This window comes from Amia ocellicauda, chromosome 22, assembly GCF_036373705.1.
Source record: "Amia ocellicauda isolate fAmiCal2 chromosome 22, fAmiCal2.hap1, whole genome shotgun sequence".
Classification (NCBI taxonomy): domain Eukaryota; kingdom Metazoa; phylum Chordata; class Actinopteri; order Amiiformes; family Amiidae; genus Amia; species Amia ocellicauda.
Window position 1 is genome coordinate 12,893,343 of NC_089871.1, and position 16,454 is coordinate 12,909,796.

Genomic DNA, 16,454 nt, shown 5'->3' on the forward strand with positions numbered 1-16,454 from the left:
AATTCTATTCACTGACACCTTGGCTTTCCTTGCAATTTCTCTAAAGGAAAGACTTACACTTTTAAGGGTTATAATGGTCTGTCTGTCTTCCTTTGTTTAATTGCCTTTTTCTCACTCATTATGATAGCAATATACTACTTCCTGCAGTACAATACTGTCCAAATAATGCTTAAGAGGGTGTAGTAACACAGTCTGTTCCAACACTGCTTTTATACAGACAGAGGGTTTGTAAGTAATCAACAAAATTTGGGACACCTGTAGGAATTGTTAGCATCAACTTTCAAGGCTTAATTTACTACTTAATTTGTTTTCCAGTTTCATTTCTGCTCCACAGATACACAGCTGCATCTTAGAGCAGCAGCTATAAAAGGGGGCAGGTTTCCATCTCTGAGAGGTGTCTCTGTGCTGAGTTTGCTGCGTACACAGACACAAGTAACCAAGTTTATACTGTATTTTCAACATGTATTTTATTCCTGTTGGTGTTAAGGAGTCTGAGTGTTTTGCAGGTGCCTGATCTCTGCCCCAGGTTCACACCATGCAGGCGGCTCTGAGATTACTGTCGGTGTGCGGTGTGGCCGTGTCCTCAGCCTAGCCAGGGTTGACACTTTATAATAAGCTGCTGTAATTCCTCATGAATTAATATATGAATACCACAGGATAAACACATGAATATGTCATGCACTTCATCTGAGTTCTGATGTTAATCACATGTATAACAGGGTTAGGGTTAATGTGCTCAACATCAGAACTCAGATGATGTTCATGAGGTATTGATGTTTAAATCCTATGGTATTTATATATTTAATTATGAGGAATTACAGCACATTATTATAAAGTGGGACCCAGCGAGGGGATCCAGCACTGGACAGCTCCTGGGACTTTCCCGCAACTTTCTGGGCCATTGCAAAACTGTGTCTTCACATAAAATGCTTTTATTTTAAAAAGTTGGAGGAAGAAGACTCAGCCGCTTTTGTATGTCTACTAACTCACACCCCTTACCTTCTGACTGGGGGGAATCATTGTCCGGATCCTCCTCGGTCTAATCCAGAAACGGAAATTAGCAGTTAGCCAAGCAGGAACTAAAGGCAGCTGCAGTGCAGGCCTGGCAGAGCATCACCAGGGAAGAAACCCAGCATCTGCTGATGTCTATGGGTTCCAGACTTCAGGCAGTCATTGACTGCAAAGGATTTACAGCCAAGTATTGAAACTCACAATTGAATTCATGATTATGTTAGTTTGTCCAAATACTTTTGAGCCCCTAAAATTGGGGGAATGGGGGGTATAATTCCTACACCGTTCACCCAATTTGGATGTAACTACCCTCAAATTAAAGATGAAAGTCTACACTTAAAGCACATCTTGATTGTTTCCTTTCAAATCCATTGTGGTGGCGTACAGAGCCAAAATTATGACAGTTGTGTCACTGTCCAAATATTTATGGATCTAACTGTATATGTATTTGTTTCAACTCATATGTGAATAATTCTACATCCATAATTCTACATATCTTTTCTTCAGCTGCAGAAATATGGAAATTTATTTTTATGTGCGCTTTGTGGTTAGCGCCAGAAATATAGATTGTCAGAACTTCAAAAATAAATATCAGAAGAGAAAAAGCATGGTTAGTGATTCTCATGTTTGTGTGAATGGCAGTTTGTTGGGTTTGATAGTCACTATATAACTTAAAAATGGTGAGTTAGGAGGAACTTTTTTTAACTGAAAAATGATATGAGAATCAGGAATGAGGAAGAACAATAAGAAATAAATCAAGAACACAAGTTTTTTCTACTTCTAGAACTGTTTCACTAACAAATTTAGATTTCTTTGTTTTTCTTTTAATACAGTTTTCAGGTTTTTCATTCAGAACTGAAGATTGCAACTGGATTTTTTTTTTTTTAGTACTGGGTGTTGGCTGTCATTTTTCAAAAGAAATGTGTGTTGGTTCCAGTCATCCAATTTGAAACCTCCTCAACCACAACTAAGTATCGGTTAGACAGCATCAGCATCAGCATCAGTGTAGACCAATGAAAGCTACTGACCATCTTAGACCAGCAGCTAAAAAGGGGGCAGATTTCCATTTCTGAGAGGTGTCTCTGTGCTGAGTTTGTTGGAACACAGACACAGGTAAGGGACTCCTTCAGCAAGACCTGCTGTACTTATGTTTATGTTTTTGGCATATTTCCAAACTAATTCTGAAAGCATTCACTAAAGTGTTCTGAACACTTTTTAGGAATAATTTTGCACTGTGCCGTCCTGTAGTTTGACCATGCTTTCAATATGCATAGCTATGCTGTACTGTACACTGTACACAGGTTATTTTGGGTTCTATTTAGCACCTTTTGGTTCTTACTACCAAATTTGGAACCATTTATGAGAAAAAGGTTCCATGAATGAAGAAAATTAACTTTTTCTCATAAATGGTTCCAATTTAGTGAACTAATTAGCAGACATTTTAAATGGGTCGTAAGTTGTATTAAAGTGACAAGATTTCTTGTGGATTGCTGCTTAATCAGAATCGCATCTTTTCGTCATGCACATTTCATCGCCGGCGACTGTCCATCACGCTGATTCTGGGAGCAGCCCTCCACAGGGAAACAGACCCTAGTGGCCTGGACTGGGGGGGAGGGGGGTTGGTTAACTTGTAAATGGCTGTGTGGATGTTATTACCTGTCTGAGTTGTCCCGTGAGTCCCTCACCCCTATGGTGTGCACTTTGTCAGTCTCACCCTGGATGTGTCAGAAAGAGCCTGGCACAGCCCCCCTGTCTTTCCTGTCTGTCTGTGTTTTTCTCAGTGTACAGTACATGTTCTTGTAAGAGCAAGTTGAGCAGACACTGCAATAAATTAGTGGTTTGGTTCCTAAATCAGAGAGTTCTTTGGCTTTGAACTTGTTCTGCACAGCAAATGTTACAATATGTATAATTGTTTTCACTCATCATCACTTTGACTAAATTTAATTAATGAAAATCAAATATTTATGAAAACAATAAGTCTATTATTTTCATGAATATTTGATTTTCATTGATTAAATTTGTCATCCTCAAATTGGGAACCATACAAATCTGACTTTCCATATGCTGTTGTATGTCCTTTATTCTGCACCTTGTGTGTTTCTCAATTTCCATTTTACAGTCACTCATTTCAATAGTTCCTATGAGTTAAAGCTGTTTTATACTATACACTGTTATAAATATAAGCTATATATATATACTGTTGTATGTACAATAATAATAACAATAACAAAAAAAAAAAAACATTTAAAGTGGTGTAAAATCAAACTAATATATTTTATAATTCAGCTTTTAAGGGGGAAAAGTGTGTTTCACAAGTAGTACTGTACATGGTGCCATTTTGAACCATTTGGTCAATGCTGTGGAACCTCTAGGGTTCCTACCAGAGCTTCAGATAATGCATCAATATGTAACCTTTTTGAGGGACATATATAAAGTGAGTCATGGAACCCTTTTTGGTTCTATATTGCACCATTTATTGTAAGAGCGTACATGCAAATCAACCATTGTACATTTTCAGACAAGAGTTCTCTCCTCCGGTTCTCTGATCTCTGCCTCAGGTTCACACAATGCAGGCGGCTCTGACATTGCTGTTGGTGTGCGGTGTGGCCGTGTCCTCATCCCAGCCAGGGGATCCGTCTCTGGACAGCACCTGGGCAGACTGGAAGACTCTGCATGGCAAGCAGTACACTGAGGTAATAATGCCATAGAAACCAAGAAACTGGTATCTGTGTATGCTACTGTTACATACATTTTTAAAAACTCACTGGGCAACTTTCACACTTTCTGTGCCATTGCAACACCTCCTTCATGTTGTCTTCACATCAAATACTGTTTAAAAAACGTGTTTAAAGGGAGGAAGGAAACCAAGATTCTACATTGACAGATAATTTAAGCAGTTCTGTTCAGCTTGTGTCTGTTTAATACACCCCAGATTTTAGTGACATGCATCTTAATCTGTGTCGACATGTAGGACTCTGAGGGCTACAGGAGGCAGATTTGGGAGGAGAACCTGCGTTTCATCGAGCAGCACAACCTGGAGCACTCCCAGGGGAAGCACAGCTACACTCTGGGGATGAACCACTTCGGGGATCTGGTAAAGCTGCGATATCACACAGATCTGGTGCCAAAACCTCAGTTGATACATTTGTGTAGCAGATCATGCCTTAATGCCTAACTACAGCTCAGCTCTCATTTCTCAGTTCTCTTAGACAGAGTTTCTGGTTGATCTTGTGGGAACGTTATTCACTCATGTCAAACTCTTGGTCATCAGACTCAGCAGGAGGTCACCGAGATGATGACAGGGTTCAGCCCTGATGATGCCCTGGAGGACACCCCTGTCTCCAACTGGATTGGCTCCTCCCAGCGCCCTCCGAGGGAGCTAGACTGGAGAAACAAGGGATACGTAACCGGAGTGAAAAGCCAGGTTTGTACGTACAGAATTCTGAACACTGGCTGACTAAACATTCCTCCATACGCCCTCGAGGTTTCTGTGAGATTCTAGACTCCCACGAGACTGCACGTACAAGTTCTTATCTAGCGAAGTGTGTCTGTCTTGTGGATTTCATAAGAGACCGCAAGGATTCTGCAGAACCTGTGTTTGGTCAGCTGGTCTGGAAGTTATTTTCAAATCATTTTGTTGTATCATTTGTTTCTTGTTTGCTACACAACTTCGTTATGGTCATACATTCAGTTTGCATATGTAATCCCATTTTGCAATGATTAGACTTGGCCTAGACCAGGGGTGTACAATCCTGGTCCTGGAGAGCCCCTGTCCAGCAGGTTTTAGAGGTCAGCCTTGTAGCACCAATTTATAAACGACTGGAAGTATTTCATTCTGATCAGTGAAGCAGGTGATAAACTCAGTCCTTCAGTACTATTGAAGCAATTATGTGAATACCTGCAGCGTCCTGAGTGAAGCATTCCCTTGGTTGACTTGCTTTATTGATTAATAACTCACATGTGTTCCCTGTATTTAATAATCGGTGTAGGGTGGATTGGGGCTCTCCAGGACCAGGGTTGGACACCACTGGCCTAGACTGTTCTGTTTCTTAGATGTGCTGCACTCTTTCCTGTCCACCAGGGTTCCTGCGGCTCCTGCTGGGCCTTTTCTGCTACGGGGGCCTTGGAGGGACAATACTTCAAGAAGACAGGCAAGCTGGTGTCTCTGAGTGAGCAGAACCTGGTGGACTGCACCAAGAACAATAAGTATGGAAACCATGGATGCAAAGGGGGGAACAGCTTCCGAGCTTTCAAATACATCAGGGACAACAAGGGGATTGCCTCAGAGAAGAGCTACCCTTACACTGGAAAAGTAAGCTCTTCTCCGAGACTGCCAATTGCGAAAACCTAGAAATGAATTAATTAGCTTTTTTAGCTTTGATGTGTCTTTCTTAGAGAAGTTTATTAGCACCACATAGAAAGTAAGATATATTGTGATATTGTAATATATATGAGATAATATTATTTCATAATAATGATTGGAATTATAACATAATATTACATCATTTCACAGTTATTGCGTTAATGCAAGATAATATTGCATTAATTCAGTTATTGCGTTAATATGAGATAAGATTGAAACAATTTATTATAGCATTAATACAAGATAATATTGCGTTATTTTGTACCAATTAGTGTTACAGTTGCAGATAGTTGCTAATCTTTAATTAAATGTCAAATAACAGTGTTTCAGTTTAATAAACTATAATCATATTTTTGAACACCCACTCAGTCTCCAAAGAACAAGAAAAGATTCCAGGTGTTCATATTGAAGACTTGGTGCATTATCTTGCAAATATTCATAATGCAACTCTACATAGTGTTTAAGTGTCTGTTGGAACAGCGCTAAGGCACAGTTTTCTTCAAGATTTTTAATAGGTGGTTATGTGAGTGTTTACAGGAGTGGGGGGACATGGACACTATAAGCATTCTCCACATAGCTGCCCATCATATATATATATAAATGATGATATTCGTATTCATCCATTTATGTCAAAATCCAGATCTTCATTTCCTTTGAATGCCATTTACAAATGCAGCTACATATGTAGATGAAATGGCCTATAGTGAAACTGTTCACTCTCTCTCTATCTGTTCATAACTGTATACAAGCTTGCTAACCCCAGATCCATGGTTCACTAAAATCTTACACCCCAGTCTTTCAGTAATACAAATAGCAGAGGTTTTCCAGTTCAGATGAATCAGTACAAATCAACTGACATTTTGATATATATAGTATGTAGCTGTTGATGCTGGGACATCTCGTGTTGACGCAATCATTATTGCTAATAACGCAAAATACAATCTCATATTAACCCAATATTATTGTGAAATAACGCAATGCTATCTCATACACTGCCAAAAGTGATTTCTTACTACAAGATTTTTTTTCTTGGTAAATTTTTCTTGGCTTGGAAATGTATTCTCATCCCATGGTCATGTCAATTCCAGCCAGAATTTACTTGTGTCCAGAAATAATTCCAATGAAACGAGTTACCTGATTTCTTGAAACAAGGGATTGGTTTCTTCTATCAAGAGAGAAAGTTTTTGCAACAAGACATCATTTATTGTATTCAGAAATTATTTAAATTACTTTTTTTCCTGAAAAACAGTGCTTTCTTAAAACTTTATTTTTAGAAGACTTTCTTAACTAAGTGCAAAAGACTAAAATCAAAGGAACAAAGGATGCAAAACAAACACACAAAAAAACACCAATGGGATGTTGTATTAAATTGAAGATTGCATTTATTGATCCATCAAAATAAACGGTAGATAATGTACAAACTGGAGCAGCATCACACTCTTTTTCAAGCCAGTTGGAGCAGATGTTCCTGCAGAAAAGAGATTTGGGCAGAATCTTGCTTGTCTTCCTCTCTAGAGCAAAGAACAAACCTGTTACTCCAGCATTAATACTATTCATTTGAAATAAGTGGCATGCATGATGATTCAATTATGTCATTGTTAACTTTTAATTTAAATAACAATTTGTACATACAATTAGTTAACTCGCAACAATAAAACAACATTATATAAAAAATACTTTCACGAAATACCGAAATGAATAGCAATGACCTGTGTGATATCTAATGATCTGTTAGTGTTTCCCGTTTTTGACAGCTAATTCAACATGCGTTGGAAGTTACTGACCCCCAATAAGGTCTGCAATCACACTAAAGTCGTCTTGATTTTTTGGCAGAGAAATATTGCCCGCAGTTTGAGGGATCCAGTTGTGTAGAGATTCAGTGACACTCCTAATCGCTGATCGTTGGTCTGCCATCTCTGTTAGTTATTTTTCCAAATATAAGACAATAAAATGAAACCCGTCTCTGTGAATTGTCGCTGGTGTTTTGAATGATGCGCATGAGTGGAAACAATCCTCTGACTGCAATGTTTCATTTCTTATATTTCCGATGCTTTCACTGAAAGTGCATGGGTCATATACATAATATACACTCACATTAACCAGGTTTTCATCAAACGTGTAACCAAGTGACCACCACCGACTGTTGATTGAAGGCACAAGTACAGAAACTGCAATTTGAACTTGAACCAAAATGCACATCAATCATCAGTGTATAAGCAAACTTTAAATATAGTTTATTTTTCTCACGTTAATTTACCTGTGATCTTTGTTGCGTTTTAAAAGTGTACAATATTTTTAATGTTTGTACTGTTTGTACTGACTTCTTTAAGCATGCTTTCCTTTTTATTTTTAACCCCTTGTTATTATTTTATAAACATTATATTAAAATTATAATATAATTTTATATTATATATATATATATATATATATATATATATATATATATATATATATATATATATATATATATATAATTATACATTTTGAAATAGATATTCGATTTGTATCTGCTAGGACTGACATATTTACTGCAGTAAACTAGCTCTTATTGTTTATTGTACTGCTATTGTACTGCTGTTACTGTATGATGATTCTTGAAATGTGTATATTTAGTTTAAGCTTTAAGTCGCCCTTGGTAAGGTCATCTGCTAAAAATAAATAAATAAATAATAATAATAATAATAATAATAATAATAATAATAATAATAATAATACATTAATAATATCACCTGGAACTGTACTGTTTTACAGCTTTATTTAAGGTTAAGTTAGATTTTACCTGCTGTAAGAAATGACTGCTGTAATTAAATTCAGTTTCTTACACCAAGAAAACACAAGATGTTTTAACTTGTGTGAGCTGGTCGAAATAGATATGTTTTTGTGTTACAAGAAAATTCTTCTTCTGGCAAGAATCTCAAGAAATCACTTTTGGTAGTGTATTAACAAAATGAAAAATTATTATTTCTTAGCAGACGCCCTTATCCAGGGCTGTGGTGATTATAAGCTTCCCTACTAATTCTTTATAAATAATGGAAACAGAAGTGACGTGTCAGTCTCAGTGACCGTTGCCGTGCATGATCATTATTTATTTTCTTCTGTAAGGACAATAAGAAATGCCAGTACAGAAGGGCACAGAAAGCTGCCACTTGCAAGGGCTATACATTCCTGCCTAGAAATAACGAAACAACCCTGAGAGATGCCCTAGCTGTCATCGGGCCCATCGCTGTGTCTGTTGATGCCAGCCAAAAGACCTTTCACCTGTACCGTTCTGGTGAGTGTGTGAATCAGTGGCTTATAAAAGGTGTAACTGCTGATCAGAGCTGTGTGGGTTAAGATTAATTGAGCTCTGTGCTAATGATGACAGATTTGCTAAACTCTCCCTGTTGTGGACAGTTGCAGCACTGCTGTGAAATCAACAGTTCAATGATGTTCTATGGAAATTGAATTGTAGTAACATAACACCGGTTTCCTTCGATCCTCAAGGTATTTACTACGACCCCAAATGCTCCCACAACACTTCCCATGCAGTCTTAGCAGTGGGATACGGGATCTCCTTTTTCCAGTCAGGAAACCGCCATCCCAATAAGTACTGGATCTTGAAGAACAGGTGAGTGGTTCATTTGCACATGACTACTCCCTGTTGTGCATTCACAGGTTACTGCTGGAGGCTGACTGAAAGTGAAGGGGCCTGGCTTGAGTGAAAAAGCACATGTTTTGGGGTTCTCTGCATTACAGTCGGTACACAGTGTGACCTCCTCAGTGAGGTGGTGGCAGTCTAAAGATGAGTGCCTGGCCAGGGACTTTATCATTTATTATTTATTATAACTGTTATTATTTACTTGAGGCTGTGTGTTTGCTGGTTGTGCTGAAGTGGGACATAGTAATGGCAGGAGCAGGGACTTCAGGGTCTGTACAGACTGCTGTACAGGCCTGGAAAAAATAAAAAGATGTGCATATAAGAGTTTGCACCAACAAACTGCACTTTTGTATGGCCTGTAACAGATTAAAGCTTTTTTTTAAAGTCTGGGTGCCGATTTCAACCACAACACATGCAACACAGCAAAGAAAGTAGAAGGTTGGCCATACATTATGAATTCTATGGAAATGGAAAATGTTATTTCTTGACAAGAAAGCATTTATGTTTATTTTCTGTGTTTTACATTTGCAGCTGGGGGACATGCTGGGGCGACAAGGGATACATGCAACTAGCCAGGGCATATGGGAACCAATGTGGAGTTGCTAAGAAACCCCTGTATCCCATTGTGTGAAAGCCAAGAGTGATGAAGACTCAATTTTCACTCTGTTCTGATCTCCCTTCACCATAAAACATTGAATTAACTATAATTATGAACATGTTTTCCTAAAGGAATGTAATGTGTCAGTTCCTAACTCACCCCCTGCAGTTTTCTCTCTGTTAGCGATTTATACAAGTGCTTATCAATACTGTCATTGATGGTCTCAGTCATACATTTTATTTTTCAAAAGTGAAATAGATTTTCTTCTGTCTGTTCTGTGTACCACATACACTATCTATCAGATCAACAGCCAGCAGAGCTACAAAAATCAGAACTATAATGACAAAGATTTGAACACCACCTTGCTGGCTATGACTTTTTCTGTCCTTTGCAATAAAGCTTTTAGCAAAGTCACATGCGTTGTTTATTCCATTAAATCCTTGGATGCCTGTGTATTGGAAAACAACAATCACAGTCTCCCAAATGACCTCTTTCCATTGCAGACAGGAAACTTTTTTCAGCAATGCCGTTATTCTAAATTAAGATGGTAACACTTGATATAATGCCATGATTAATAAATGATTGGTAAATAGTTTATAAAACAGTTAGGAACCATTAATAATTTACATTAACATTTATAAGATATGATTAATCATTTATAGCAAAGATTTTAAACAAAATCTCCCAAGACACTATTTTGTTTCAATTGTTTTTTGATAAAGGTTAGTAATGGTTTACTATGGCCACCATAACATGTCACATTGTGATATTTTAGAAAAACAATTCTTAGATACAGACAACAACATTTAGTGGGAGAGATATTTTTATATCGCGTTCAGGAAAATCTACCATGTATTCCACATTCTATAAAATTCTTTTTTTCTCAATTAAACATTTATTGGAAACAAGGCAGGTATTTCAACACACAATCACCCTGCAAGTGCAGGATCTTCACAGAGTGGAATTTAATGAAATTATTTTACAACACTAACTATACATTATTTGTATGCGCATTTTATATCAGCTCTTTATTTAGACAGATCAGGTAATTTTATATCAGGCCAAATGAGCTGTATTTCTGTCATCTATCCATTTCATTAACTGCTTCATCCAGTATCGGGTCATGGTGAGCCACAGCCTAGTAGGCACAGGACACAAGCAGGGTGCACCCTGGACGGGATGCCAGCCCTTTGAAGGGCAGCACTAAGACACACACCACTCTCACATGACTACAGAGCAATATAGATGTGATGGTCTGAGAATTCCTTGACTGAAACATGGACGTATGAGTTTAAAGAAAGTACAGGGCTAGTAATTGATTTGTAAGAAAATATTAGAAAAACAACAATTGGTATGTTTGTTTTGTTTTAATGTTTGTAATACAAGTGAGAAAAATGTTACTAATGCATTATTCAGGTGAAGGGGAACTGGGGAAAAAGGGGGGCGTACAGAGAAGGGCGCACTCTTCTTTTTCTCTGAGCTTTTTCTGCGATCCCTACATATTACCAACAGTGCTGCAGGGTCTTCTAGTAACTATATATGACAACCAACCAACACAGCATGTATTTGAGATATGGGAGGAAACCAGAGCTCCCAGCAAAAACCCATTTACCCCCAGGGAGAACATGCAAACTCCACACAGACTGACATCCAATGCCCAAATCGGAGCAGTGAGACAGCAGGGCGACCGACGGTGCCACAGTGCTGCACAGTTTCTGCTTCTCGTGTTCTCATATTTAAATTTGTGGTTCTTTTGAGAAGTAACAGCTGAAATAGTCACCCACAACTATTTTTCACAGAATTGTCCATACACCTTGGTTAGTGGTGTGAGAATTTGTAGTTTGTGGCTTAGCGCAGTGGTATTAAAATTGACCCTTTCCTGTTTTACTAGTCAAACCCACTCTTAACAGGTTTGGATTAAAATGGAAAATTCGTCACCACTATTATTAAAGCTGTGGGAAAATAACATTAACTCTATCTGCAACAAAACACCAACACTCTGAGAATTTCAGCACAATTTATTAGATTTGTTTTTAACAAACTGAACGGTTGCAGCTGTATATTAATACAATTTTTACATTAATTGCAGAGCCCTCACCATTTCAATGTGCAGCCAAGGTTGGCTACAGCGTATTTGTGTATCAGTTTGACATTCTTTTAATATTTCTCTTTCAGAAGATAAGAAATAACCAGCATACACTCACAAAGGAATGAAAATAAATGTGTGTGGTTAAAATGGAAAGAACTAGTAGTAAATTAAAATTAAGCTGTTTACAAGCTGTGTAACTATGTCTCCTTGCACAGAGAAGATCCCAGGCATTAATGAGTTAATCTGTGGAAACATAGCTCAATTCTGGGGATTATTAACACAAATAATAATTAATAATAATAATAATATTGATAATACATTCTAAATATTCTATTAGGCTAGGTCTTGTGGTTTTCTTATACTTGTGCCTTCCCTTCCAAAAGAGGAATTAATTCAAAGTCACAGGGCCACAGACCAATCATAACCATTGAGCATCTGGGACCAGCAGCTATAAAAGGTGCCAGTTTCCAGTCTCGGAGAGGTGTCTCTGAGCTCTGAGCACTGAGTCTGCAACAAACACAGACACAGGTAAGAAACTGCTGTATTATCTGCGGCACTGAAAACCAAATCCAAACAGGATGTCTACATTATTTTAGTTCAGGCAGTGTATTCTCCATATTTTAATGTTCTATGAATCTCTTTGGAACTTTGGAACACAGGAATTACACATAAAATAACCTATTCCTGTCCTGCGATTTGACCATGCTTTCAATATGCATAGCAGTGCGGTACTGTACATCTACCTTTGTACATTTACAGGTGCCTGATCTCTGGCCCAGGTTCACATAATGCAGGCGGCTCTGACATTGCTGTTGGTGTGCGGTGTGGCCGTGTCCTCAGCCCAGCCAGGGGATCCGTCTCTGGACAGCGCCTGGGAAGACTGGAAGACTCTGCATGGCAAGCAGTACACTGAGGTAATAATGCCTTAGAAGGTACCCTGAGGAATTCTAACAATATGCTACTGAAGCACAATATAAGATCAGTAAAATACTGGGTAACTTTCACAGTTTTCTGGGGCCGTTGCATTATATGGAAGAACCGTTGTTCAATTAAATTTAGAATCAAATAGAAAACCTCAAATAAAATTACAAAAATGTGATACTTTAAAAGCTGCAAACAGTGCTTCACCTTTTCTCCATTTAAAATACATATCCATAACTAGCTATTGTCAGCTATAAACATTAGAAATTACTGTTTTTGTCAAATTAGAAGAAACAATATATATATGTGTCTGTATATCTGTGATATATGCAGGTTGCTTTGAAAATCACAGATTTTTGTTAAAGTAATATAAGCAACTAGTAGTTTGTGCATTGTCTCTTTTCCTCAGGAGGACTCTGAGGGCTACAGGAGGCAGGTTTGGGAGGAGAACCTGCGTTTCATCGAGCAGCACAACCTGGAGCACTCCCAGGGGAAACACAGCTACACTCTGGGGATGAACCACTTCGGGGATCTGGTAAAGCTGCGATATCACACAGATCTGGTGCCAAAACCTCAGTTGATACATTTGTGTAGCAGATCATGCCTTAATGCCTAACTACAGCTCAGCTCTCTTAGAGTTTCTGGTTGATCTTGTGGGAACGTTGTTCACTCATATCAAACTCTTGGTCATCAGACTCAGCAGGAGGTCACCGAGATGATGACGGGGTTCAGCCCTGACGATGCCCTGGAGGACACCCCTGTCTCCAACTGGACTGGCTCCTCCCAGTGCCCTCCGAGGGAGCTAGACTGGAGAAACAAGGGATACGTAACTGGAGTGAAAAACCAGGTAAATGCACACGGAGTTTTCACATCAAATCAACTGGAAGTGAAAACAACAACCGATTGTCTGAAAACGCCATACCCTTCTGTGATGCTATGAGACTGAAGTTGTTATCATGTTGTATCAATAAATTATATATATATATATATATATATATATATATATATACACATATACATTATGGACAGCAGTTTTTTTAATGTTTATTTTTGACATCCATTGATGCATGTGCTCACTGTCACTTCTATAAATATAATTTGCACGTTAAGTAATGTATATGCTTGTTGATTAGCGTTGGGTTTTCTCTGACATCAGGGTTCCTGCGGCTCCTGTTGGGCTTTTTCTGCTACGGGGGCCCTGGAGGGACAATATTTCAAGAAGACAGGCAAGCTGGTGTCTCTGAGCGAGCAGAACCTGGTGGACTGCACCAAGAATGTTAAGTATGGAAACCATGGCTGCAAAGGGGGGTACATGTGTCGAGCCTTTGATTTTGTCAGGGACAACAAGGGGATCGCCTTGAATAAAAGCTACCCTTACACTGCAAAGGTAAGAAGTCTTACATTTGCCCTTTTATTGTCTAAAGCAGAGTTCGAAGCCTGGAAGCATATGAAACTTCAGTATCCAGGTATTCGCTGCATTTTTTTAAACTTGTTTTTTTTTCTGTTTTTTGTAAGGACAACAAGAGATGCAAAACCAAAATAGGAAAAAAAGCTACTACCTGCAAAGGTTATAAGATGGTGCCTAGAGGCAACGAGAGAGCTCTGAGAGATGCACTGGTGGCCATTGGGCCCATTTCTGTGGCTCTCGATGCCAGCCGAAGGACCTTCCATTACTACCGTTCTGGTGCGTGTATGAATAATGTAACCCATGTTTCCTATATTATATCCAGCTGAGATACAGGTCTAGCAAACCATACCATGAGAATCTCTACTATTTAATGTAATTCATTAAGTGTTTTCAATACCAGTGATAGATCATGGGAAATTGGAAAATCTAAAACATGCAAATTGTTAGCCAGAGTGACATTTAATTTGCCATACCAGCTGCTGTAGTTCAAGGTATGTGTTTATAATAATATAATAACTGTCAGACAAACTATCACATAAATACTCACTATATATATTAGAACTTAAAAAATACAGACATATAATAAACAAAAGACAGACACAAAGTATATAAAGGAAGAAGCATAAGGAAACTCTCAAAAGGTTATGAGTCTGTAAGGATATTAGGGAAGGGGAATGCATTTCTCCAGTCACTACAGCTGTAGTAAAACAAACAAATTAACAATCACAATGCATTGTGTAAAAATACATTGCATCTGATATCATTAGTACAAGCACTGAATTGTCCTTTGGGTCAATTAGGTTTATCTGGGAGATACCAGAGAGCTGTGAAATGTCAAGATTATTACTCTCTAACACATGACAGAATTACATCATACACGGTGCACTGAGTACAGCATGTTAAAAATATAAATTCTGTTCCTTTTGTTATTATAGCTTCAAAGTAAGTTACAAGTACCTTAGTACCCAAAGGTAGTATCATAATATTGTCAGCTCTTCAAATGTTTATCATTTTTTAAATATGTAAAAAAAACATTGGTGGATTGTTATTGTAAGAGAAAAAACAGATTTGAGTTGTATATGCTATAACTGTATATCATAACAGTTGTCCTTTCATCCTGAAGGTATTTACTTTGACCGTAAATGTTCAAAGTCAAGCAACCATGCAGTCTTAGCAGTGGGTTATGGGATATCCTTTACCCATTCTGGAAACAAGCGTCCCAATAAATACTGGATCTTAAAGAACAGGTGAGCAATTCATTCCCAGTAGACAAGCAGCTGTTGAGCCATCAGTAATTTTCAGTTGTTATTGTGACAGTTCATATGTGTGTGTGTATATATGTCTAGATTATTTGTTACCAAGCAATATTGTGCATATGTGCTGAAACAAAAGCTCCATGTAGCTAGGCATAATGTCAAACCCAAATATAATTTGTAGTGAAATGATTGGTTTATGCCAGATGGATTTATCTGATTGGTTTCTTTATTTGTTTCCCGTTTGCAGCTGGGGTCATAACTGGGGTGATAACGGATACATTCAACTGGCCAGAGAATATGGGAATCACTGTGGAATTGCTCAGTACGCAGTGTATCCCCTTTTGTAAACGTTTGCAGCAGTTCTACTAAAAAAAAACAAGGGTGAATAAGACAAGTGAAAATGATTACTGCATTCTTGAAACCACAATGGATACAAGTAACTCCCTGAGTTGTAACACATTGTGTTACCTGTAATAAAAATGTTATACATAATACATAATAAGAAAACATCTCATGCAGTTTTCTCACTTTTAGGTTTAAACAAAACAAGATTGATATTCCTGTACTTATGTCAATCATCCTATAAGGAATACCACTTACTATTTGCACCATCTGTATTACGCATCGCAAATACCAGTGAAAAGGTGAAACTGATACCACAAACAATAAAATAACTCAGATATACAGAAAATTAAGTGAAATCTCAGAAACGATAAAAATGCTAATGATTTGAACATTGTAATGTTTACCTTGATCTGTATTAATAAACCTTGATGGCTATTATACTTTTTCTGTCCTTTCAATAAAGCTTTTAGCAAAGTCACATGTGTCTTTTAATTTTACGCTCAATACACTGTAAGGGTGGGAAGCAGGGTAGTAACCAATGGTAAAATAAATCCACTCTAAAATATTATATTAAAATTGATCCATATAATTATATCTTAAATACGACATTTTGGCTGATGTTAGAAGGCTGTTCCTTGTGTAATTTGTATTTCTATCAGTCACCCTCTCTTTTCCTGTCACTTTACTAGTTGTTTTGGAGTTTTCAAATAATAATAAAAATAATACACAGGTTAATAGATTAATAAATAATAACATTGGAATATCTCTTACTGGGCTTCCTAATGCAGCTGTTAAACTGCAGCAGAAAATAAAGATCACCGTTTTC

The 16,454-nt window shown here is 37.7% G+C and overlaps 2 protein-coding genes across 2 annotated transcripts; both read left to right on the forward strand.

The window, feature by feature from the left end:
• The first annotated feature begins 1,391 nt into the window (after window positions 1-1,391).
• Window positions 1,392-10,023, forward strand: LOC136717815 (cathepsin S). Its single transcript, XM_066695341.1, has 8 exons — window positions 1,392-2,124; window positions 3,570-3,704; window positions 3,983-4,105; window positions 4,283-4,435; window positions 5,093-5,323; window positions 8,477-8,645; window positions 8,858-8,981; window positions 9,543-10,023. The coding sequence occupies exons 2-8, from the start codon at window positions 3,579-3,581 to the stop codon at window positions 9,640-9,642; spliced, it is 1,026 nt and encodes a 341-aa protein (XP_066551438.1). The 5' UTR covers window positions 1,392-2,124; window positions 3,570-3,578; the 3' UTR covers window positions 9,643-10,023.
• Window positions 10,024-12,203: 2,180 nt separating this feature from the next.
• LOC136717813 (cathepsin S) lies at window positions 12,204-16,106 on the forward strand. The gene is made up of 8 exons (XM_066695339.1): window positions 12,204-12,226; window positions 12,478-12,612; window positions 13,029-13,154; window positions 13,314-13,466; window positions 13,776-14,006; window positions 14,135-14,303; window positions 15,151-15,274; window positions 15,531-16,106. Exons 2-8 carry the CDS (start codon window positions 12,487-12,489, stop codon window positions 15,628-15,630), a joined length of 1,029 nt encoding a protein of 342 aa, XP_066551436.1. The 5' UTR covers window positions 12,204-12,226; window positions 12,478-12,486; the 3' UTR covers window positions 15,631-16,106.
• The last annotated feature ends 348 nt before the right edge of the window (window positions 16,107-16,454 follow it).